Source organism: Bos grunniens, chromosome 11 (assembly GCF_055505025.1).
Source record: "Bos grunniens cultivar Pamir isolate PY7600 chromosome 11, Bosgru_T2T1.0, whole genome shotgun sequence".
NCBI lineage: Eukaryota > Metazoa > Chordata > Mammalia > Artiodactyla > Bovidae > Bos > Bos grunniens.
In genome coordinates, this window is record NC_141175.1 from 47,679,914 (window position 1) to 47,705,385 (window position 25,472).

The following is a 25,472-nucleotide window of genomic DNA, read 5'->3' on the forward strand; positions in this document are numbered from 1 at the left end:
GTAATGTGTTTAAAACGCTCTGCATATCTGGGTGCTGACTGTGGATAAACACGTGTATTGTCAGCCCCTTTCCATAAAAAAATACTCCCACTTCTCTCCATTTCACCAAGTGCTTGTATACTACTCTCAAGTTGCCTTGAAATTTCTGCAGTAACATCCTAACTGGGCTCCTTAACACCCACTTCTGTTTGTCCCTTGTGATATATTTTCAGCAAAGGGTTTAGTGTATTTTAGAAACAGAACTAATCAGGTCATTCCTATGCATAAATCGCCCATTGTACTGAATATCACATATTTAACTTGTTGCCTTTAAGCAGTAATGACTTTTTAAAAATTGTTTGCTTTTTTTAATGGTTTTATTAAGGTATATTTAACATTTACAAAGAACAAGTTCAAGTATACAATTTGATACATTTTGACTAATCATGACCCTTTTTTGGTGAATGCCTTTTCCTTTACCTCCCCAGCCCCCAATCTGCTGTCACTCAATTGATTAGCTAGGAGTAGAATGGCTAGATCATATGGTAGGTGTATGTTTTTAACTGCCCAGCTGTTCTCCAAAATGATTGTATCACTCTACATTCTCAGTAGCAGTATGCTTCCCATCCTCACCAAAGCTTGTGGTCAGTTTTTTAAAATTCTAGCCGGTGTAGCACATATATAATGGCTTCTCACTGTGACTTAGGCTGTTGAGCACCTACACATCATCTCTGTATGCATATTTAAGTTAATATTGTTAGGCCTATTTAACAGAGATAGTTGTTTCCTTTGTTGGTCATTTTGAAAAGAACTTTTAAGTGTTTGGACTCTTGTAAGGCCATGGCTTTTAAGCAAATCCATGAGAAATTCTCCCCCCACTCTGTGGAATGTAATGTGTGAAGCATCAGTCTAATCTCAGATTTAACAAGCACTCTTATTGGTGTATTTTTGCCAGTTTTATAACACAATGAGATAATAAAGCACAATATTGATTACATTTTATCCAATAACACATGATATTTTTTAAAATATTATTTTGTACACCAGCATCATATGTAATTGACAAAAACTGTTTTCCTACCATTTCTATTTAAGGTATAATAACAATGTGGTCCCTCCCCCCCAGTATATCCTAGTTATGTGGAACTTCATAAGCGGTCTTTACTTGAGACCTCACAATGCCTAATCCTTACATCACATCCACACAGGAGATGCAAACCACCTGTAGATTTTATTAAAGAGGTTTGGAGGAACTGGTAGTCCAGTGGTTGACTCCACACTTCCAATACAGGGGGCATGGGCTTGATCCTTGGTTAGGAAACTAAGATCCCTTAGGCTACCAGGCATGGCCAAAAAATTATTTAAATCCAAAAATTTTTTTAAAGAGTTGCGGATTTTCTAGAAAAAAATGTTGAATTTTTAGTAAAATAAAAACTTTTCTGTGATTAAATATACATATTTACCATTTTAAGTGTATGTGTGTATGTATGGTTCATTGTCAGTAAGTAAATTCATAGTATTGTGCAACCATCCTTACTGTTGATCTCTGGAATTTTTTTGTCATTCCAGTTGAAACTACCCATTAAACATTATCTTTCTTATACTCTTCCCAGTCCCTGTTAACCATTATTATACTTGTCTTTATGAATTTGCCTATTTGGTAACTCATATGTACAATCATACAATATTTTGAATCTGCTTTATTTCAGTCGCATATGTTGCCAAGGTTAATTCATGTTGCAGCATGTATCAATTTCATTCCTTTTTTTAAACACTGAACATTTTATTCTACTTTATCTACCTGTGGGTTGTTTGCAAATATTGTATATTGTGAATTTAATAGAATTTTAATTGCTCTATCTCATTAGGAGTTCTTGTTCAGTACTATTTGCAGCTATAAACCCTTCTAAGAATAATAAATAAAGATCCATTCTTCTTAAAACTACTGAACATATAGGCAATAAATTACAGTCTAATTCCAATTTATAATCTCTGGGGACTGTAGGTTAAGAACCCCTGCTTTTGAATTATTTTTTTCTATTTCTCATTTTGCGGTTTGTTTCCATGAGTATTTCAGTGAATGAGGAATAGGAAAATTGTTCTGGATTCCTTTGGATGATAAGGTAAATAGGACAAATAGCTATATTTTAGCGACTCTCTGTGATTATTCTTGGTGGTTTAAGTGGACAAGTTTGTAATAACAGTGTGACATGGGAAAAGCACCTTCCTTTCTGGCCAACAGGCACATATAAAGATGCTCAGTACCCCTAGTTATTAGAGAAATGAAAATCGCAACTACAGTAAGGTATCTCACCTCACGCCATCATCAAAAAAGCCAACAAATAATAAATACAGGAGAGGATGTGGAGAAAAAGGAACTCTGCTATACTGTTAGTAGGAATGTAAATTGGTACAGTCACTATGGAGAACAGTATGGAGGGTCCTTACAAAACTAAAAATAGAGTTACCATATGAGCCAATAATCCCAGTCCTGGTCATACATGCAGAAAAGATGAAAACTGATTCAAAAAAATACATGAAACCCAGTGTTTATAGTAGTACTGTTTACAATAGCTAAGACGTTTTTTTGTTCAGTCACTAAGTCATGTCCGACTCTTTGCAACCCCATGGACTACAGCACACCAGGCTTCCCCCTCCTTCACCGTCTCCAGGAGCTTGCTCAAACACCTGTCCATTGAGTTGGTAACACCATCCAACCGTCTCATCCTCTGTTGTCCCCTTTCCTGCCTTCAATCTTTCCCAGCTTCACGGTCTTTTTAATGAGTTGGCTCTTTGCATCAGGTGGCTGAGGTATTGGAGCTTCTGCTTCAGCATCAGTCCTTCCAATGAATGTTTGGGGTTGATTTCCTTGGTATCTCAAGGGACTCTCAAAAGTCTTCTCTAGCACTGCAATTCAAAAGCATCAAATCTTTTTCAGAGCCAAAGAAAGTCTGTCATTGTTTACCCATTTATTTGCCATGAAATGATGGAACTGGGTGCCATGACTTAGTTTTTTGAATGTTGAGCCAGCTTTTTGGTCCTCTTTCACCTTCGTCAAGAGGCCAAGAGCCAAAACATGGAAGAGGCCTAAATACCCATGGACAGATGAGTGGGAAAAGAAGTGGGTTGTGTGCACACTCAGTGGAATATTACTCAGACATAAAAAAGAATGAAATGTCATTTGCAGCCACTTGGATAGACCTGGAGATTATCATACTAGTGAAATAAGTCAGAGGACAGATATATCATATGTGGAATCTTTAAAAGCGATACAAATGAGCTTACTTAAAGACATAGGAAACAAATTTACGGTTACCTAAGGCTTTGAAAGGGGAGGAGGGATAAATTGGGGATATGTGATCAGAACTACTATTATATATAAAATAACAGAGACCTACTATATAGCACATATATTGTGGTATATTGAGTATCAATAATCTTGTAATAAACTATAATGGAAGAGAATCTGAAAACGTGTATGTTGTTGCTGTGTAGTCACTAAGTCGTGTCCCAACTCTTCTGCAACCCCAGGGATGATGTAACCCACCAGGCACCTCTATCCGTGGGATTTTCCAGGCAAGCATACAGTAGTGGGTTGCCATTTCCTTTACCAGGGGATATTCCCAATCCAGAAATTAAACCCGTGTCTCCTGCACTGGCAGGCGGGTTCTTTGGCACTGAGCCACCAGGGAAGGCAAAAGTGTATACATGCATGTATGTTAACATGTATATATAACTGAATCACTTTGCTATACATCTGGAAGTAACGTTTCTTCTTTTTTTTTTTTGGAAAAAGTTTCAGTTACACATGGCTTTGATGAAGGGATGTGATTATAGAGTACACATTTAAAGTGAATTTAAGTATTGCACAATGTTTTGGACTGGACTGAACTCAGTTTTGATGATTGTAGCTTTACTTTTGTAATAGTGTGTCAAGGCTCTCCATTTTCTGTGGTGTATGAAAATGAGCCACTATGAAAGCAAGGGATAAGATTCTGCAACTTTTTCACTCGTATTTTTCTCTCAATGGGTAGAATTCTATACTTGGTTGAAAATATAATGGTATTGATATAATGGTAGTCTGTATCACTGACTAGCTAAGATGCTCATGAACAAATTTACAATTTAAATTTAGAAAGGGCGTTTTGCCTCTACGGGAATATGGCACCATTGGTATGTTGTAGTGAGTAAGTTTTCATTTTAAAGGGTTTTAGTGAATCACATTCTGTTAATGCATTTCTTTTACCTTGTCATTAAGTATCTAATATTTGCAAGATGTTCCTGGGGGGTAAGACTGTTAATATTGGGTGTAAATAACTTTCAAGATGATATATATAACTATTAAGTCTGATGGGAGTTGAGTTCAGTTGCTCAGTTGTGTCCAGCTCTTTGCGATCCCATGGACTGCAGCACCCCAGGCCTCCCTGTCCATCGCCAACTCCCGGAGTTGACTCAGACTCATGTCCATTGAGTTGGTGATGCCATCCAACCATCTCATCTTCTCGTCCCCTTCTGCCTTGAATCTTTCCCAGTATCAGGGTCTTTTCCAATGAGTCAGTTCTTCGCATCGGGTGGCCAAAGTATTGGAGCTTCAGCTTCAGCATCAGTCCTTTCAAAGAATATTCAAGACTGATTTCCTTTTGGATGGACTGGGTTGGATCTCCTTGCAGTCCAAGGGGCTCCCAAGAGTCTTCTCCAACACTACAGTTGAAAAGCATCAATTCTTCGGCACTCAGCTTTCTTTAGAGTCCAACTCTCACATCCATACATGACTACTGGGAAAAGCATAGCCTTGACTAGATGGACCTTTGTTGCCAAAGTGATGTCTCTGCTTTTTAACATGCTGTCTAGGATGGTGATAACTTTTCTTCCAAGGAGCATGTGTCTTTTAATTTCATGGCTACAGTCACCATCTGCAGTGATTTTGGAGCCCAAGAAAAGAAAGTCTGTCATAGTTTCCATTGTTTCCCCATGTATTTGCCATGAAGTGATGGGACCAGATGCCATGATCTTAGTTTTCTGAATGTTGAGTTTTAAGACAACTTTTTCACTCTCCTCTTCACTTTCATCAAGAGGCTCTTTAGTTCTTCTGCACTTTCTGCCATAAGGGTGGTGTCATCTGCATATCTGAGGTTATTGATATTTCTCCCGGCAATCTTGATTCCAGCTTGTGCTTCCTCCAGCCCAGCATTTCTTATGATGTACTCTGCATATAAGTTAAATAAGCAGGGTGACAGTACACAGCTTTGACATACTCCTTTCCTGACTTGGAACCAGTCTGTTGTTCCATGTCTAGTTCTAACTATTTGCTCCCTGGCCTGCATACAGATTTGTCAAGAGGCAGGTCAGGTGGTCTGGTGTGCCCATCTCTTTAAGAATTTTCCAGAGTTTGTTGTGGTCCACACAAAGGCTTTGGCATAGTCGATAAAGCAGAAGTAGATGTTTTTCTGGAACTCTAGCTTTTTTGATCTAGCGGATGTTGGCCAGAGAAGGTGATGGCACCCCACTCCAGTACTCTTCCTGGAAAATCCCATGGACAGAGGAGCCTGGCAGGCTGCAGTCCATGGGGTCGCGATGAATCGGACACCACTGAGCGACTTCACTTTCCACTTACATGCATTGGAGAAGGAAATGGCAACCCACTCCAGTGTTGTTGCCTGGAGAATCCCAGGGATGGCAGAGCCTGTTGAGCTGCCGTCTATGGGGTCGCACAGAGTCGGACACGACTAAAGCGACTTAGCAGCAGCAGTAGCAGCAGATGTTGGCAATTTGATCTCTGGTTCCTCTGCCTTTTCTAAAACCAGCTTGAACGTCTGAAAGTTCAGGGTTCATGTACTGTTGAAGCTTGGGTTGGAGAATTTTGAGCATACTTTACTAGTGTGTGAGATGAGTGCAATGGTGTGGTAGTTTAAGCATTTTTGGAAATTACATGTGCTTAAATCTGACCTTTTTAGCTAGCTAATGTTGTTATTATCAGTTTATGAGATAATGTGGATAATTTGGTGTTGGTTTCTATTTGAAATGAGACTGTGAAAGACATTTTTCTTGATATTGGGGAAAATAAGAGTTATAAAAGATTAATACATAAATTCTTGGATAAGGAGCATTCATATGCCATAAGTCACCTTTCAGTGGGTATTTGGGCATTTTTATACTCAGTTCAGTTTTATACTCAGTCGCTTAGTCATGTCTGACTCTTTGCGACCCCATGAATCACAGCACGCCAGGCCTCCCTGTCCATCACCAACTCCCTGGGTTCACTCAGACTCACGTGCATTGAATCGGTGATGCCATCCAGCCATCTCATCCTCTGTCGTCCCCTTCTCCTCCTGCCCCCAATTCCTCCCAGCATCAGAGTCTTTTCCAATGAGTCAACTCTTCGCATGAGGTGGCCAAAGTACTGGAGTTTCAGCTTTAGCATCATTCCTTCCAAAGAAATCCCAGAGCTGATCTCCTTCAGAATGGACTGGTTGGATCTCCTTGCAGTCCAAGGGACTCTCAAGAGTCTTCTCCAACACCACGGTTCAAAAGCATCAATTCTTTGGCGCTCAGCTTTCCTCACAGTCCAACTCTCACATCCATACATGACCACAGGAAAAACCATAGCCTTGACTAGATGGACCTTTGTTGGCAAAGTAATGTGCTATCTAGGTTGGTCATAACTTTTCTTCCAAGGAGTAAGCGTCTTTTAATTTCATGGGTGCAGTCACTATCTGCAGTGATTTTGGAGCCCCCCAAAATAAAGTCTGACACTCTTTCCACTGTTTCCCCATCTATTTCCCATGAAGTGATGGGACCGGATGCCATGATCTTCGTTTTCTGGATGTTGAGCTTTAATAGTGTACCATATTTTGTACCATATTTTAATAGTGTACCATATTTTGTATGGATGGTCCTTTTTTAAAAAAAGTAGTACTTTTCAATAAATGATTTGAAAGTTTACTTTTAAAACTTTGGAGGTGAATTTTTTTTTCCTATTTAGAAGAATGGGCTGTGGGGGCTATTGATAGAAGTGTGCTGGATCATTGTAGGAGTCCTTTGAAAGCCTTGGCATAGTAAGCAGTAAGAGCATAATTGTGTTTGTCAGAGGCATACAACCTACGTATGAGAATTCTTCAGTGAAGTGTTCTTTGATATGTTTAATACATTTATTTATAAGTTTTCCTGATTCCCAGGAAAGAGCTTAGAAGACTGCTGGAAGGAGTATCCTAGTCTATCCACATATGCTTTCTGAATAATTGGAAAGAGATAATTTCTGATTAGTATGGTTTTTATTGGATATGAAGTCTTGTAAAGATAGTTCTTGTTTTAAGAAATTTGTTTTATTTATAAAACAATTGAAGAAACCGAAAAAAATTTTTTTTCTTCCAACTGGCAGATGAGTTAACTCATTTGGCACAAAGAGATGCTGGGAATAAAGGGGTTTTGTTTTTGTCAGGTCTAGGATCGTTTTCTGTTAAATCTGAGAAGCTGAGCTTTCTCTGCTACTTGTAAACATCTGACTTTTCTACCTTGATATGTGTGACACCATTTATTTATTTATTCTTTTGGCCAAGCCACATGGCTTGCAGAATCTTAGCTCTCAAACAGGGATTGAACTGAAGCCATGGCAGTGAAAGCCCAAAATTCTAACCACTAGGCAACCAGGGGATTCCCACCGTTTCTTTTTTTAAAGGTCTAATTTACAATTTTAGAACTACTCTTAACTGGCTCCTTTTACTTTTTAAATTTTGGTAAATAATGGGAAGAAATTTGGGGAGGGCATTATGGTACTTAATCATATAAGCTACATAGCAGGAGATTCTAAACAGATACTATGTACAGCAGTACTTGATGGAAAAGGCCTTTACATGTAGTTCAAATGCTTTGAATGGACACTCATCATTTTAGAGTGATATTTAGTGATACCATAGTCTTTAGTTGAGACTTAGTTTTGTCTCTGAGATCCTTACAGGTTGCGTGTGGGTGTTTACTACTTATTTCATGTTTTTTCTGGTTTCATCTTTTACTCTTTGCTCTATCTTACAGATGAATTTCAGAAGTTTCTGAAAAGAAGTTATTTAGTTGCTAATAGAGTTGTAGGCTCAGTCTGATTCTGTTTTCTTCTGAGGCTGAGAGAAGCCTCCAAACTCATATGGAGGTAGAAATTGTAGTTCCACTACTGTTCCATTTTTTAGCCTGTATTTAGAGGTTTCAGAGTGATGTTTTCTGTTTATTCAGAATGGTTCTTTTTCTTAAATTTTTTTTTAGGGGCCTTAATGACAATATTTATCTAAAGAGCAGAAAGGTCAACAATACCAGAATTGTTTTGATAACGATCTAATGGATATTAAGGACATGAGATTATTGTGTGGGTTATCCTAACTTAAGTGACTTCCCTGGTGGCTCAGATGGCAAAGTATCTGCCTACAATGCGGGAGACCCAGGTTTGATCCCTGGGTTGGGAAGATCCTCTGGGGAAGGAAATGGCAACCCACTCCAGTACTCCTGCCTGGAAAATCTCATGGACAGAGAAGTGTGGTAGGCTACAGTCCATGGGGTCTCAAAGAGTCGGACATGACTGAGCGACTTTTTTTTTATCCTAACTAAGTGGTATGATTTAGCACTCATTTTAAAATAAAACTAGTTCCCCTAGTTCTGGTGTTTCTTTCTTTCTTTTTTTAAATCACTTTGTTGAATCTAAACCTGGTTTTATTTTGGGTGTCCACAAAGCCTCTTTTTTTTTTTTTTTTTGAAAAAATAATTTTAGACAATAGAAATATTGTCTAAAATGTTGCCCCCGTAAGTACAGAATGTATTTACACCTTTTAGTTTTCCTACTAACAACTTAGACAATTTGTCCTGGAAGTTTTGTCCATTTCTTTTATAAATTCATTCATTCATTGGGGCTTCCCTGGTGGCTCAGATGGTAAAGAATCCGCCTGCAATGTGGGAGACCTGGGTTCGATCCCTGGGTTGGGAACATCCCCTGGAGGAGGGCATGGCAACCCAGTCCAATATTCTTGCCTGGAGAAATCCCCATGAACAGAGGAGCCTGGTGGGCTACAGTCCATGGGGTCACAAAGAGTCAGACCTGACTGAGTGACTAAGCACAACACAGCATGTTCATTGGTGGACCTGTCTACAACAGTTATTACTGGGGCCTTTGCCTAGTGTAGAAGTTTTTAAAATGTCAGTAACATAGTTTTCACTGATTTTTATGTGTTTGTGTATATATAGTTAAATCTTTGGTAACTGGCAGGCAGTTTTTCAAATGATTCTTATATTGTGAATATTGATAATACTTAATGTTACATTTTCAGTTGATTAATAACCCTTATTATGTGTCTTTATTTGTGAAATTTTTCATCAATTAGGAAAATATTTTTATAATTAATGCTTTTTAAAAGTTTTGATTTTATTTGGAATGTTGAAATGTCCAGTTCCACCATAACTAATAAAAATTAATTTTCAGTTACCAATGAAGGAGTGTGTGGGTCAAAGAGTGAATTTAACACTTAACTCATAAAAATTGCTCTATTTGGGTAGTTTTACAATCAAATAGGCGTTTTGTTGCCTAGGGTTGATTATATTTCTGGGTAGCTGTTATAAATTAGCATTGGTCAATGGATATTGAGTCCAATGTAGATTTGCTAGATGAGAGTTGGGACACAGTTTTACAAACTTTTCATCTGTTATTTCTGAAGTTCAGATAGCTTTGAAAATTTGAAAATCTTCATAAAGCATTCGGTGGCAAAAGCTAAATTATTAAACAGATGTGAGGTTAGTCTTTATTTTTCATAGGGAGAGATAATTTGTTGGATTAAGAAATCCTGTTTCAGGTCCTTTGGGTATATTAAGGTGAACGACATTACTTTAAAATTTTGAGGGGATGTATAGTAGATAGATGCCCAGTAAATTCTGAATGATGCAAATTAAAATCAAAGACGTGAAATGTTAACTGTTGAAGGAATAGGTAATGCTATAAAGGTATCCTTAAGAATATAAATAAAAACTTTCTTCTTAACTCTGTTTTTTTCTACATTGTAGAACAAACAAAGTAAAATGACATACAGGATTAGCTTAGTGCTGTAAATAAATCTGACAGGGACTAACATCTGACCTTGTGTTTCTTTAAAGGAATCATAAGTGTCTCCCCACCCCCCTCACCTTTTTTTTTTTTTTTTTTAAATCACAGCTTGGTATAGTTGGCTATCTAGCATTAAAGAATATCTCAGAAGATAATAATTCATAGTTGTCAAACCAATATTTTGTCATTCTTCATGAAACTGAAAAATTAAAGTTGCAGTACACATTTTTACCCATAATGTCATAACTGGTGATGGGATTCAGGTGTATGATCTGATCTTTACTTTGCCCTTCCCTACCCAATTTTATAGCATGCTATAACAGTCTGAATAATTTTTTTTAATAGGGATTAAAAAATACGTTGTGGGCCTCATTATCAAGACATCATCTGACCCAACTTGTGTAGAGGTAAGAGCTTTTTTGGAAGCTACTGTGAGAGTGTAAATCATTTACATATTGGGTTGATCTTAAACCCACTTCTGTCACAGACATATAGACACATATGCAAATCATTTATGATAGATCTGTAATCACTTTGTTCTTTCTGCTGGGCATGGGTGGGGGGCTGCCTGCATTTCTTATTAATTATATCAACTTTTTTAAGTCCCTTGTTTGAACTTTTTTCTTTTCTTAGAAAGAAAAGGTATATATCGGGAAATTAAATATGATTCTTGTTCAGGTAAGTTTTTACGTGATACATTGTTTTCCCTGAGAATTAGGCTGATAAGTTGAACAAAGTATTCTATTCTATTTTTATTGATTAACTAAACATCTTGCAGAGTGGTGATAGTAGTCCTCAGAGTGTTTACAATAGTTAGCCCATTGTCTAACATTTAAAGTTATTGATATGCTGTGGTAGTATTTACAAGGAGTACTACAGTATTTACAAATACTATAAAAACTTCACTTCTTTGGCTCCAGTATGGGTTGGACTCATTAAAAAATTTTTGCCTCATTGTATGTTTCTTTTCCATGTCAGCTATCTCAGTCTTACTGATACGTTAAAAAATTGCTTTGAATTCAAGCATCCGTTTAATTGATCTTTATACTTTACCTGTTTTTTAAACTTTCTATATATCTAACTAGAAAATTTTAATTTACCTAACTTTTACAATATGTACAAAAATCTTCCTGAGAATGGGGCATTTAATACATAGGACTTTTGTAGTTTCTAACTCAGTATATTCTGTATAGAGACTGACACATTTCCTGTCTTGATAAAGGGGAACAAAATGAAGGGTGGTTGATGATTTGCTTCTGCTTTTGGTATCATATAATTTCTGTGAAGTTTGTTTATTTGCACTTGACAAGTGAAATTAACACTTTCTGTTTTATTTTAGATACTTAAACAGGAGTGGCCAAAACACTGGCCAACTTTTATCAGTGACATTGTTGGAGCAAGTCGGACCAGTGAAAGTCTATGTCAGAATAATATGGTGATTCTGAAACTCTTGAGTGAAGAAGTATTTGATTTTTCTAGTGGACAGATAACCCAAGTGAAAGCTAAGCATTTAAAAGACAGGCAAGTAATTGTTTTAGAATTTTTAAGCAATTTTTCAAACAATTTCAAGGAATTGGAGGTCGATTATAAATATTTAAGGAACAAGTTAGTACATTTTTAATTCTTTCTGACTCCAAATTTAAATAATGCTTAAATGGTCTAATACTCTAAATTGGGGAAGCTTGAAAAATATGTACGGTATTACAACAAAGTAACTTCATACATGTTACGCGGAAAGAATGTAGATTAAGAATTCCCAGAATGCTCTTGGGAGTCTGTTTTATATGGAGCCTAGTTAATTATAGGTCCAAGGATATGACTTGTGTCCAAATGTCTACAGAATTCTACTGTTCCTACATTTTATCCATTTTCCTATAGTTAACACCAGAAAGATGGCAGATTTTATTATTTTCAACGTAGTAATAAAAATGTGTTTAGTCATTATGGAACAAATATTTTACCTTTATGTGTTTAAACGAGCTTCAGAATTTAGAATTTTTTTCTCTGGTTTGGTGTGTAAGCACAATGGATTAGGGATGTCTAACACTGCCTCTCTCCATTTGGAGAGTTTTATTTCAACTGTCTGGATTTAAAAGACTAGATTGAGGGACATCTCTGGTGGTCCAGTGGTTAAGACTCAGAATTTCCACTTCAGGGAGCACCGGTTTGATCCCTGGTTTGGGTAATTAAGATCCTGCATGCCATGCTGCATGACCAAACTAAAAAAATTAGTAAAAGACTATATTAATTGAAATTTTTCAAATAGAGTAAGGATGACATAAAAACCAAACCTTTAAAGGAAATTAATGTGCTCTTTATAGGTGAGTTTTAAAAGAATGATGTTTACCCATAGTTTTAATAACTAATTTATTTAAATATTTGTTTATTTATTTACCTGGTGGCTCAGGCGGTAAAGAATCCGCCTGCAGTGTTGGACACCTGGGTTTGATCCCTGGGCTGGGAAGATCCTTGGAAGAGGACACAGCAACCCGTTCCAATATTCTTGCCTGGAGAATCCCTACGAACAGAGGAGCCTGGCAGGCTACAGTTCATAGGGTTGCAAAGAGTCGGACACAAGCAACTAAGCATGGCACATTTATTTATTTGGCTGTGGCATATGCGTTCTAGTTCCCTAACCAGGGATCAAAGCCAGGCCCCTGCATTGGGAAAACAGTCTTAGCCACTGGATCACCAGGGAAGTCCCAACTTTATAACTTTGGATGAAATTATTGGTACGTGTGTTTATAAATAGAAGTAACGGGTTTTAATGGCTGCTGAAATGTTGTTACTCTGTAAATAGTTACAGCATTTCTTCTAAACTGATCACTTTTTTGTTTTTCTTTAGCATGTGCAACGAATTCTCACAAATTTTTCAGCTTTGTCAGTTTGTGATGGTAAGTGTTTTTAATTTCAGTTTTTAAAAAATAACCATTATTATAGGAAGGTGTTAATTGAAAAAATGTTTTTGTTGTAGGAAAATTCCCAAAATGCTCCACTTGTACATGCAACTTTAGAAACGTTGCTCAGATTTCTTAACTGGATTCCGCTTGGATATATTTTTGAGACCAAGTTAATCAGCACATTAATTTATAAGGTATGTGAATGCATTTCATTTATTTTCTTATAAATAAAGTTTGCACAACTATGCTCTTTTGAATAGAAAAACCAATCTACATTCATAACCATAATCAGCCTTATTTCTGAGATGAGAAAACTGCTGAGAAGAACTTTTCTGCAGTTTCAGCTAATTTTTAAAAACAGTGTCAGAATCTTCTGATACTCTCACTTTACTAGGCAGTCTCTCATATTCTATGTGAACAACTAGTAGTTTGTTTGCAGTAGCATGTAATGCCTATATAAAGTCTTGTAATTGTTTATCCAGAGATAATCAATTACCAACTGGTTGTATTTTCAGATTTTTCTAATCAAATGTAATGAATAAATTATGTATTTAATCAAGACCCTCTAAAAGCAGACTGTTATAACTTATATTTGGGGCTTCGTAGGATCAGGACTTGATAGGGTCATATTCTAATGTGAATTTACTATGTTGGAGCCACCATTTTATCGATAGAAAGTTTAAATTTGCTATTGTCAACAATACCACAGGAAATGTTGGGTATTTATGTACTTGTCCAGATACTTTGTGCAAATTTTAATACACATATTGGTCAATAAGTATGTCCATTTTTAAGGCTTTTGATGCTCATCAATTGCCACCCACAAAATAGGAGGCTACATTTATTCCTTCTCATCAATAAAAAAAGAGCTAGTTTCCCTACACCTTTGTTAATCTTATATTACTGATCTTAGGATCTTAAACAATTATAATATTTTCAGATTATACAGAAAACATATCTTTAAAAGTCATGTAGTAGATCATGGGGAAAGTTTCTAAGCAACTTGGTGTTTTTCAGATGTCTAAAGACACATCAAAAGAAAGCACAGTTTGCTTTTAAAGCATTTACTGTCTATTGGGGTGGATAATGAAATTTCCTTAAAATATAGATACCAAAAACCTGTATCACCACCTATTTGCCTGGTATTTTCTTTCCCCAGTGTTCCTGATTTCTAAATCTTTCATTATTTTTTTAATTGTTAATTTTAAGTAAAGTGTTTCAGGCTATTTAATTTTATGCTCCCTCTCTCCCCTTTCTTTTAATTAAAATAGTTCTTGAATGTTCCAATGTTTCGAAATGTCTCTCTGAAGTGCCTCACTGAGATTGCTGGTGTGAGTGTAAGCCAGTATGAGGAGCAATTTGTAACGCTATTTACACTGACAATGATGCAGCTAAAACAGGTAATGTAACACTCTTATTAAACTGACTAAACAATCTTAGTGCCTTAGAAAAAGTTGGATTTCAGTTGAACCATTTCACCACAGCTTAACATAAATAGATCAGTGCAATTCTGTGTTTATTATATATATATATTATATACACTAACGTGGGAAAACTGATTTAGGAAAAATTTCAAAGGATTGTCTTTGAGGAAATCTTACTGTGCTTTTGATTTAAAAAACAAAAGCTAGGACAGAAAGGTACAAAAATGGATATAATAGACCGAGGCATTTTATTGAAAGATAGCTATTTAACTCCATATGTTTTAAAATTAATAAAACCTGGTGGAAATTTAGAACTTAAATGTAGGATCTTTGTTGTTATTTTGAAGGCTTATGATCCATATTTAAATTTGCAGATGCTTCCTCTAAATACCAATATTCGACTTGCATACTCAAATGGAAAGGATGATGAACAGAACTTTATTCAAAATCTCAGTTTGTTTCTCTGCACCTTTCTTAAAGAACATGGTCAACTTATAGAAAAAAGATTAAATCTCAGGGAAACACTCATGGAGGTAGGCTTTGTGGAGCTTTTGGCTTCTAAAATTAATTATAATGTAAACTGCTTTTGTTCTAAAATTCTCTTGACATTCTCTTTGACATATCTTATTCTCTGCACAATACAGTACATGCTCTCAATTCTGAATTCTAGTCAGAAGCCAAGTGTCCTGATTTCTCTGTTCTATTCAATGTCAGATCAGTAATTTATAATGAATATTAAATTCCAATAAGTGTGCATATGTGTCATTCCTAAGATGCAAAGTCTAAAAACCTTATTTTAAAATAGAGGTGTAATAATATACAACTTTTAAATTGCATGAGTGGTATTTAGTACATTCACAGTGTTGTCAACCATTTATCCATTTTAAAACATTTTTTCATTACCCACAAAGGATAAAGGTACCCATTGAAACAAGTCATTCCATTCTGCTCTTCTGTCCAGTCCCCAGCAACAAGTAATTTGCTGTACAACTCAATGGATTTACCTATTCTAAACCTTTCACATAACTGGAATTATAATGTATGGACTTTCGTTGTTGATGCTTTCTTTCACTTAACATGTTACCATGTTATAGCGTATGTCAGTACTTCATCCCTTTCATGCCGAATAATATCCCTTTATATGGATATACATCATTTTTTGTGTCCGTACATCTGTTGAACATTTGAATTATTTCTTCCTTTTTGCTATAACCAAATATTGTTTGATTTAACAATCATGTGTCTTAGCATATTCTAGGACATGTCAGAAGAAAGCACACTTTGCTCATACACAGTTTCTATTGTGTATTTGATAAATGATGAATCTTCATAGTGTACAAAAAGCAATATGAATTTTTATTTCCCATTAACATAGCAAATGGAAAACCGTTTGAGGTTGTTAGTAATGTCTAAGGATTGTTTTAATAGTTTTGGTCTTCTGTGTAGGCCCTTCATTATATGTTGTTGGTATCCGAAGTAGAGGAAACTGAAATCTTTAAGATTTGTCTTGAGTACTGGAATCACCTGGCAGCTGAACTCTATAGAGAGAGCCCGTTCTCAACATCCGCCTCTCCATTGCTATCTGGAAGTCAGCATTTTGATGTTCCTCCTAGGAGACAGCTATATTTGCCTGTATTGTCCAAGGTAACAACAGTGTGTGGTTGAGTGTGCTTTCTCTGATTTTGGAGGACCAGATGAAAATGCTGGCTTTTATTTTTTGGCTGAATCTATCCAAGCACATCCTGTGAGTTTGTTAGAAATGCAGATGAGATGCAGGAAAGTTAACAGTTGATTTTTGTCCATGTTTAGATTAAAATTTATTGTAGAATTATATTTTAAGTATGTTTATTTTATATTGTGGGCATGATTGTGTTTGGTATGTTCGTGTTAAGTGCCATTTTTTGAGAGTGGGAGTTATAGTTAATGTAACTAATTTCAGAGATCTAACATTTTTTTTTTTTTTTTTAATTGCTGAATAGGTCCGTTTATTAATGGTTAGTAGAATGGCTAAACCAGAGGAAGTATTAGTTGTAGAAAATGATCAGGGAGAAGTTGTAAGAGAATTCATGAAGGATACAGATTCCATAAATTTGTATAAGAATATGAGAGAAACATTAGGTAAGTTAATAAATACTATTAATTTAATCCTTATTAAAAATCGTATTCTTTTGTGGAAATACTGTTTAGGAAACAAGGCATGCTTAGTTTCTGAGTCTGTAAATAGCTATCCTTATTAGAGTGCTATTGGTCTTAGTAAAAATCTTTTTGCTCATTAAGTTTTGCATTTTAAAACGTGAAATTTTTTTCTTTCCTGTAGTTTATCTTACTCATCTGGATTATGTAGATACAGAACGAATAATGACCGAGAAGCTTCACAATCAAGTGAATGGTACGGAGTGGTCATGGAAGAATTTGAATACATTGTGTTGGGCAATAGGCTCCATTAGTGGAGCAATGCATGAAGAGGATGAAAAGCGATTTCTTGTTACTGTTATAAAGGTATGCAAGAGATAGGGGTGAGCTAGAACCTTGTTAGTGTATTTTACTATAAATGACTGAAATTTTTCTTACTTTACAGGATCTATTAGGATTATGTGAACAGAAAAGAGGCAAAGATAATAAAGCTATTATTGCATCAAATATCATGTACATAGTAGGTCAATATCCACGATTTTTAAGAGCTCACTGGAAATTTTTGAAGACAGTAGTTAACAAGCTCTTCGAATTCATGCATGGTAAATCCTGTTTGCTTAATATATTTTATTTTTGCTTAATGGAAAAGGCAAATTTTTTTTTGATATTTGTTTTTGTTTTGTTAAGAGACCCACGATGGAGTCCAGGACATGGCTTGTGATACTTTCATTAAAATAGCTCAAAAGTGCCGCAGGCATTTCGTTCAGGTTCAGGTTGGAGAAGTAATGCCATTTATTGATGAGATTTTGAACAACATTAACACTATAATTTGCGATCTTCAACCTCAACAGGTACGTGGATCAGTAAGCATATTTTTTTTAGAAAATAACTACTGTTTTAATGAGAATTCATTAATGGGGGTAGAATGCCACTGATGGATTCAAGTGTTTCTGTGTTTAAATTTTTATAGTGAGGCAGAAATTCAGTCAGAAGTGTTTTAAACTGAATTACTATTTAATTATTACTAACATGTTAACAAAATTAGCTTAAGTTGTGTAATGAATTATTTGTATGTGATTTTCCTTATTATGATGCATACAAGTAACATGTCTGCCTTTTAACATAGGTCCATACATTTTATGAAGCTGTGGGGTACATGATTGGTGCACAAACAGACCAAACAGTACAAGAACATTTGATAGAAAAATATATGCTACTTCCTAATCAGGTTTGGGATAGCATAATCCAGCAAGCAACCAAAGTAAGTTTTAGTTACTTTTTGTGAAAGTTCAAATGGAATCTAAGAAAGTTATATTTACAAAAGTAGTAAATTTAGTACTTTGACACGTATATCTGATCCATAGTGCTTTGTGTGCTTTTGCACATTGAAAGAATGGTAACATTTTTATTCTGTTTGGATGATATTTTGGGAAATACTTTCCTCTATTCTTTAGTAATAAAGACTTTTACAGTACTTTTACACTTTAGGATTATATGTGTGATGGTGGTTCGTAGTAATGTGGGTAATTTTTTTTGCTTTAGCAAAAAGAATTCTCTTACAATAAGTGGAGTTGTGTTTTGTTCTTACAGAATGTGGATATACTTAAAGATCCTGAAACAGTCAAGCAACTTGGTAGCATACTGAAAACAAATGTGAGAGCTTGCAAAGCAGTTGGACACCCATTTGTGATTCAGCTTGGGAGAATTTATTTAGATATGCTTAATGTATACAAGTGCCTCAGTGAAAATATTTCTGCAGCTATTCAAGCTAATGGTAAGCAATTCTGAATTCTTATGGAATACTATATTAAGTTAGTTCTACATTCATTGCCTTAGCCATAAGCATTTAGCACTTTTGACAAAATACCTCCCGTGTTTTAGGCAATCCTCAACAATTTTTAATGAGTCTCACATGCCCCTTTCCCTTATAAAATTAGTCTATTTTCCCAGGAAATTAATCTGTGTCCTCTTGTTTTTTGTGGCATTCCGGGTAGCTCAGTAGTAAAGAATCTGCCCGCCAATGATCCGTGGGTCTGGAAGATCCCCTGGAGGAGGAAATGGCAGTCCACTCTAGTACTCTTGCCTGGAAAAATCCTGGGAACAAAAGATGCTGGCGGGCTATAGTTCATAGGGTTGCAGAGAGTTGGACATGAATGAGCAGGAGCACTCTTTGTCTTTAGGTTTTCTAATGGAGAATGGAAACCAGTAGTATCTGAAGTACAGGTAACTGCCAATGTAGAATTTTAGTTGTCAAATTGGATTCCACCTGATTTTGTTTTTTAGGTGAGATGGTTACAAAGCAACCATTGATTAGAAGTATGCGAACAGTAAAAAGAGAAACTTTAAAGTTAATATCTGGTTGGGTGAGCCGGTCTAATGATCCACAGATGGTAAGTGAGATGTCATTTTGTTTTTTAAAGTTGATACTGTACTCTCTAGAATGTGTATATATTCTGTATGAATTTAGCTATTTAAAGCTTAATTATATAATGTAATTTAGATGTTTACATTTGGTGTTACTTTATAGCATTCTATTTATTGGAGTTCTGGAGTCCCTTAAAATAGTAAGATCCCTTCTCCAGGGGATCTTCCCAATCCAGGAATTGAGCATAGGTCTCCTGCATTGCAGGCAGATTCTTTTACCAATTGAGCCAGCCACCAGGGACGGCCAAGATACATACCTTCTTCCAAAGAAATTGCTGTTGGTGGGGGGAGGGTGGTGATGTAATAAGACAGTTGAGATGATTGGGTAATTTTTATTTTCCATGGATAGAGTTCAAATGAAATTTCTTTTCTGATGGTTTTGGGAGCAATTTGTAAAGCTGTCACAAGAGCTGTTTCCCTCCTTAGTGGGATTAAGCAGTTTCCTAGTTGAAGGTTTAAAAGTCTATTGTGCTGTCTTATTCCTGTCAGTCTTAAATGGTTTTCAGAAAGTAATTAGCTCTATATGCTTGAACTTGGGGGAACTATTTATGTTTAGTTATTGTTAAACCTTTCCTTCTTCTGGATCCTTGGAACATTACGATAAATCCTTTCCTGTTCATCACTATTGTGTGGAAGTAGCCTTGAGAACTGTGCTACTTACTTTCATAAATTTGATACTTCAGTATTGTTCCTGTTAATACTGGAAAAATTTTTCAGGAAATTACCAGGGTATCAAACTAGTTTACAGCTAAGATTTATGTTGAACTTTGGGCCTGTGAATTCAAAGATAGTTGAATAATTCAGATTTAGTGTGTAGGGAAATAAATTCAGTGTTAAGAGTGGAAATATGAGAGTGGTCAAGGAAAGGATAAATGAGGCATGGGTATGAAGTGTACAGTATGGGAAATAGTGTATAATAGTCAAGAACTAATATCTTTTTATAGTGACAGACTATAAATTTAATGGGATCATTTTAGAATGTATAAAAATATTAAATCACTAGACTGTTAATAGGAACTAATGTCGTGTTGTAGGTCAAAAGAAGGATGTAATGTACAAACATGGTATATAAAATTTACACTGCTGTATGTTTTATAAGAAAGTTGAGTAAATCTTAAGCATTTTTATCAACTTTTTTTCTGTTTATATCTATATGAGGTGTTATATATAAAATATCTATGATCACTAAACTTAACTCTTCTATAATCATTTCATGATGTAAGTAAACTTGTAGAACTTAAAGGAAGAAAAAGAAGGGAGAATCGGTTCTAGTTAAGAGAAAACCTAGTAAGTAAAAGAAAAATAATTTTGTGCTTATCCTTCAAATCTTGCTAGGCCTGTTTTATGTATTGGGACACTACTACTGTTTAGTTAAATGAAACATGATCATATTTATTGAGCACATCTTAATGGAGGATGCATTATAAAGCATAGAGTTTACACCTTAGACTGTGTTTATTGGGAATCTTGGAAAGCCTACCACAGTCTTTCTGGCATAGTGTAGTTCCTTTTTTGAGAGTAAGTAATGGTTATTATTTCTGATTATTAAACTATTGGTTAGCATTCATTAAATTTAAAAAAGCATTGATGATGGAGGTCTGATTTTGGTTAGATTTGAATACTTTGGTGTACAGTGAGGCATTACCCTTCCCTGTGCCTCACACACAGACACACAGTATCCCTAGAATCCTGGTCTTGCCAAAATACTTCGAGCTACTCACTTGATGTCAGGCCCCAGTTTTCTTTAATAAGTATAGATTTAAACTGTACAATGTCCGTGGCCCTCTTCTGCCTATTTTGGTTTCTTGATTTTTCTTTGTAAAGTTCTAATACACCAGAATTAAAGCCGTAAGAGTTTCCGTTTTTCAGTAGATGATCAACCTAAATTAAGTTTTACAAGGTAACATTGACCTGGCTGCTTAGTATGAGTTGGCAAGTGCCTGAATTAAAATGAAAAGTTTTGTTGTTGTTTTTTTTTAAACAGGTAGCTGAAAATTTTGTTCCTCCTCTGTTGGATGCAGTTCTCATTGATTACCAGAGAAATGTCCCAGCTGCTAGAGAGCCAGAAGTGCTTAGTACTATGGCTATTATTGTCAACAAGTTAGGAGGACATATAACAGCTGAAATACCTCAAATATTTGATGCTGTTTTTGAGTGCACATTGAATATGATAAATAAGGTATGCAATTTGCATTTCAGTTACATAATGGCAAGTTCTACAGTTATCCATATAACTTTTAAAAGCGTAAATGATGGCTGTCTATGAGCATAGCATAAATTTTAGGCTCTGATGTTAAAACATTTGAACTTCTAGATAAGAAAAGTATTTTTTTTTTTTAAATTTGCCAGTTTTTTATTCAAATAGCAGCTAACATTTATTCAAAACTTGAAACGTTTTAGTCACTGGATTTTTAGTTCAGTTTAGTAAAATATAGTATATGTTTATGAAAAATGGGAAAATTTATTAACCAAAAAGAAAAACATGTAAATATATGTGTACACATTTACACAGTAGACTTCTCTAATCTGTGTTACTGATCTCAAAGTCACTTTAAAGTGGTAGCAAATCTCTAGCAAGTCTCAATGCTAATAGAAAATGTGATGGTCTTTGTGGGTTTTGTTGAGTTCTCTTTATAATAAGATGACCTTGTATTCCTTCATATTGACAATTCATTTGTGTAATAGTATTTTTGTTCTCTCTTACGGGGTCCACTAACTCCAAATATTTATAATGAATTAGAGCTTGCTTTCCCTCTTCCATTAAATACAATTTAAGGCATTGAATCTTCTATTTTGTTCTCACCATTTATTTTTAGGACTTTGAAGAATATCCTGAACACAGAACGAACTTTTTCTTACTACTTCAGGCTGTCAATTCTCATTGTTTCCCAGCATTCCTGGCTATTCCACCGGCACAGTTTAAACTTGTTTTGGATTCTATTATTTGGGCTTTTAAACATACCATGAGGAATGTAGCAGATACAGGTAAATACATAAAAATGATGTTCTTTATTCATTTGCCTACCAACCCACAGTCCACATATGGACACTTACAAATAGACACCCATCTATCTGTGTATTTGTAGCTGCAGACAAGAGGTATCACTTCACTTGTCATGGGTTTTTTTTTTAGTGCGTCAGTAATGGATGTGGGAGAGAATCAACTAAACCTTAAGAAATAAGGGAAAGGTGATGATGGTTAGATTAGTCTGTAAGTAAGCAGTCATTGATTCTAATTTAACTCCATTAACTGAGTCAAGATAATTTAGGCAAATAATTGTCTTTAGCTTAAAAAAAAAAAAACGAGAGAGACTTTGAATTGTTTGATAGCTGAAGTACCATTGTGAATGTTGTCAGTATGGAATAACTTGGTTGGCTTTATATGTCTTTTAGGCCTACAGATACTTTTTACACTCTTACAAAATGTTGCACAAGAAGAAGCTGCAGCTCAGAGTTTTTATCAGACTTACTTTTGTGATATTCTTCAGCATATCTTTTCTGTTGTGACAGACACCTCGCATACTGCTGGTAAGACTTTAAAGCTGTAAAAATTCTATGTTCCTTCTGATTGTTATTATATCTTAGAGTTTAATGATGTCCTTCTTATCAACAGGTTTAACAATGCATGCATCTATCCTTGCATATATGTTTAATTTGGTTGAAGAAGGAAAAATAAGTACACCATTAAATCCTGGAAATCCAGTTAACAACCAAATGTTTATTCAGGAATATGTGGCTAATCTTCTTAAGTCCGCATTCCCTCATCTACAAGAGTAAATATCCCTTTTTATAAACTTAAGTTTTTTAAGGGTTTTTTTGTTTGTTTGTTTTGTTTTTTAAGTGATTAATCATTGTGTTTTAACTTGCAGTGCTCAAGTAAAGCTCTTTGTGACAGGACTTTTCAGCTTAAATCAGGATATTCCTGCATTCAAGGAACATCTTCGGGATTTCCTGGTACAGATAAAGGTACATATTTTATTTGCAGTTGCAGAAATATTGAGAGTAAATACTGATTGCATTCTTGCATCCAGAATTGACCACTTTTTGTAATGAGCAAAATGAGTGTGCTTTTAAAATATGTATAGTCTTACTCTTTTGAGATACATTACAGAAAGAAAAACTTTAAATCAAGGCCAGAAGAGGAGATAGGTTTAAAATGTTTGGGGTAACTTATGTCTATTGCAACATTGTGATTGAATACCGTAGATATTTTTAAAGGAGTTGGGGGAATGAAATATATTGATAGTTCCTTTTGGGATTTTCCACATTGTTAGTAAAGAATTCATTTTAGGGGGAACCATGGTGATCAGCGGAGTAGGCAATGGCACCCCACTCTAATGTTCTTGCCTGGAAATCCCAGGGACGGGGGAGCCTGGTGGGCTGCCGTCTATGGGGTCGCACAGGGTCGGACACGACTGAAGTGACTTAGCAGCAGCAGCAGCAATGGTGATTAGCAGATACTAGCCTGTTATTTACTGCTGTTACAGTGCTTTGTTGACTTAGGAGAAGAGGAATTTTTGTTGTGTCATCGTGTTTTAAAGAAGTCAAAAAGAGCTGATGAATTCTTGTCCATATCTATTAAATAAGAATTGATCACATAACATGCAGGTTTTTTCCTCCTCCAAAATACAAAGTTTTTTTTTTTTTTTAAGTGTAAAAAACTGATTCGTACAAAGCTATAAAGGATGAAAGTTGATAACATAGCTATGAGGACAATGATAATATACTTAAACTTGATCATTAGTCTTTGTTATCATTGCTCTTGAAGTATGTTTTATATGTGGCATTATACTATCCCTCTTTTGTAATCTTTCCCTCCCAACTAACACATTTAGTCTTTAATTCAACTGTGTGGAATTATATATATATTTAAGCCCAACAATTGATGGATAAATTACACTGCTAAGTATGTTGACAGTTGACCATCTTTTCACAGGAGTTTGCAGGTGAAGATACATCGGATCTCTTTTTGGAAGAACGAGAAACAGCCCTTCGACAGGCTCAGGAAGAAAAACACAAACTTCAGATGTCTGTCCCAGGCATCCTTAATCCACATGAAATTCCAGAAGAAATGTGTGATTAAAATCAGAAGTCATGCTGGGTTTTTTTTTTTTTTTTTTCTTTTTTTTTTCTTTTCCTCTGCAACTCTTGTTAGCAGATGAAAGCAGCATCTGAATATTTGTCGACCAAAATGATGCCAATTTGTAAATTAAAATGTCACCTAGTGGCCCTTTTTCTTATGTGTTTTTTGTATAAGAAATTTTCTGTGAAATATCCTTCCATTGTTTAAGCTTTTGTTTTGGTCATCTTTATTTAGTTTGCATGAAGTTGAAAATTACGGCATTTTTAAAAATTTTAACTTCATCCCCATTTTGTGGCTGGGATGGGGGGAGGAGGAAAATCCAATTTGAACATATACTTGTAAATTCTGATGCAAAAGTATACAATTTTTCCTGTAAAGAATACCAGTTTTTAATTAGGGAGCATTTTCTTTCTAGCCTGTATTTCAGTCTAGAAGAAAAGATAATGAGTAAAACAGATTGCGTTGTTAAAAGGATTATAGTGCTGCATTGTCTGAAGTTAGCACCTCTTGGACTGAATTGTTTGTCTAGACTACATGTATTACAAGTCTGTATGGCAAGTTTGCAGCAAGATCATGTGCATATCATCCCATTGTAAACGACTTCAAAAAATATGGGAACACAGTTAGTTATTTTTACACAGTTCTTTTTGTTTTTGTGTGTGTGTGCTGTCGCTTGTCGACAACAGCTTTTTGTTTTCCTCAATGAGGAGTGTTGCTCATTTGTGAGCCTTCATTAACTCAAAGTGAAATGGTTAAAAATATTTATCCTGTTAGAATAGGCTGCATCTTTTTAACAACTCATTAAAAACAAACAAAACAAAACTCTGGCTTTTGAGATGACTTATACTAATTTACATTGTTTACCAAGCTGTAGTGCTTTAAGAACACTACTTAAAAAGCAAAATAAACTTGGTTTACATTTATTTTCCCTTTATTGGCTCAAACTTATTCCTGTATTAATGAAAGTGGTTATTTATGTTTAGGTGTTAGGTAACATTTTTAAACGAATTTTGATAACTGTTGACTTCCAAGTATTATTTCTAAGGTTATTGAGTAAAGGCAGCATTTGTATAAAATGAACATGTTCCTGAGATATCTTCTGTTCCCAAGAAACAAATCCCTCCTGTGACAGCTTGGCACACATTTTACCTTTACTTGCAGTTAAAAAGCATCTTTCCTTTGGTTAGGAATTGGGGGGTAACAAAGCTGTAGATTCCCTACAAAATATGAAAAGGGGATAGAAAAGGAAACCAGCTTGGGTGAGTCTGTTTCCAGATGATTAAATTAGCCTTCTATATACCTAAACTAAAACCTAAGCATTTGAAGTGCCTCATGTTTGTGGAGAATCAGCAATTTTGTATAATTGCTATTCTCCTAACTTTTTATATAGGTCTTTGGCAAAGATTGGCATTATTTCAGTAGAATGTAATCATGCATAAAAGTCTTAAACAACAAATAGT

At 35.3% G+C, this 25,472-nt stretch overlaps 1 protein-coding gene across 9 annotated transcripts in view; it reads left to right on the forward strand.

The window, feature by feature from the left end:
- The window catches only part of XPO1 (exportin 1), a 42,289-nt gene extending 17,354 nt beyond the window's left edge, over positions 1 to 24,935 (forward strand). For all 9 annotated transcript variants that reach the window (XM_086326445.1, XM_086326440.1, XM_086326447.1 and 6 more), the window contains 21 exons: positions 10,394 to 10,455; positions 10,682 to 10,726; positions 11,388 to 11,569; positions 12,894 to 12,942; positions 13,023 to 13,142; positions 14,220 to 14,348; positions 14,747 to 14,905; positions 15,819 to 16,016; positions 16,352 to 16,490; positions 16,690 to 16,871; positions 16,951 to 17,107; positions 17,193 to 17,356; positions 17,632 to 17,766; positions 18,096 to 18,279; positions 18,789 to 18,895; positions 20,914 to 21,108; positions 21,746 to 21,914; positions 22,323 to 22,457; positions 22,543 to 22,702; positions 22,799 to 22,895; positions 23,866 to 24,935. In XM_086326445.1, the coding sequence (XP_086182571.1) occupies positions 10,712 to 10,726; positions 11,388 to 11,569; positions 12,894 to 12,942; positions 13,023 to 13,142; positions 14,220 to 14,348; positions 14,747 to 14,905; positions 15,819 to 16,016; positions 16,352 to 16,490; positions 16,690 to 16,871; positions 16,951 to 17,107; positions 17,193 to 17,356; positions 17,632 to 17,766; positions 18,096 to 18,279; positions 18,789 to 18,895; positions 20,914 to 21,108; positions 21,746 to 21,914; positions 22,323 to 22,457; positions 22,543 to 22,702; positions 22,799 to 22,895; positions 23,866 to 24,012 (2,823 nt within the window). In that variant the 5' untranslated portion in view covers positions 10,394 to 10,455; positions 10,682 to 10,711 and the 3' untranslated portion in view covers positions 24,013 to 24,935. The remainder of the gene's footprint in view (positions 1 to 10,393; positions 10,456 to 10,681; positions 10,727 to 11,387; positions 11,570 to 12,893; positions 12,943 to 13,022; positions 13,143 to 14,219; positions 14,349 to 14,746; positions 14,906 to 15,818; positions 16,017 to 16,351; positions 16,491 to 16,689; positions 16,872 to 16,950; positions 17,108 to 17,192; positions 17,357 to 17,631; positions 17,767 to 18,095; positions 18,280 to 18,788; positions 18,896 to 20,913; positions 21,109 to 21,745; positions 21,915 to 22,322; positions 22,458 to 22,542; positions 22,703 to 22,798; positions 22,896 to 23,865) is intronic.
- Positions 24,936 to 25,472: the final 537 nt, after the last annotated feature.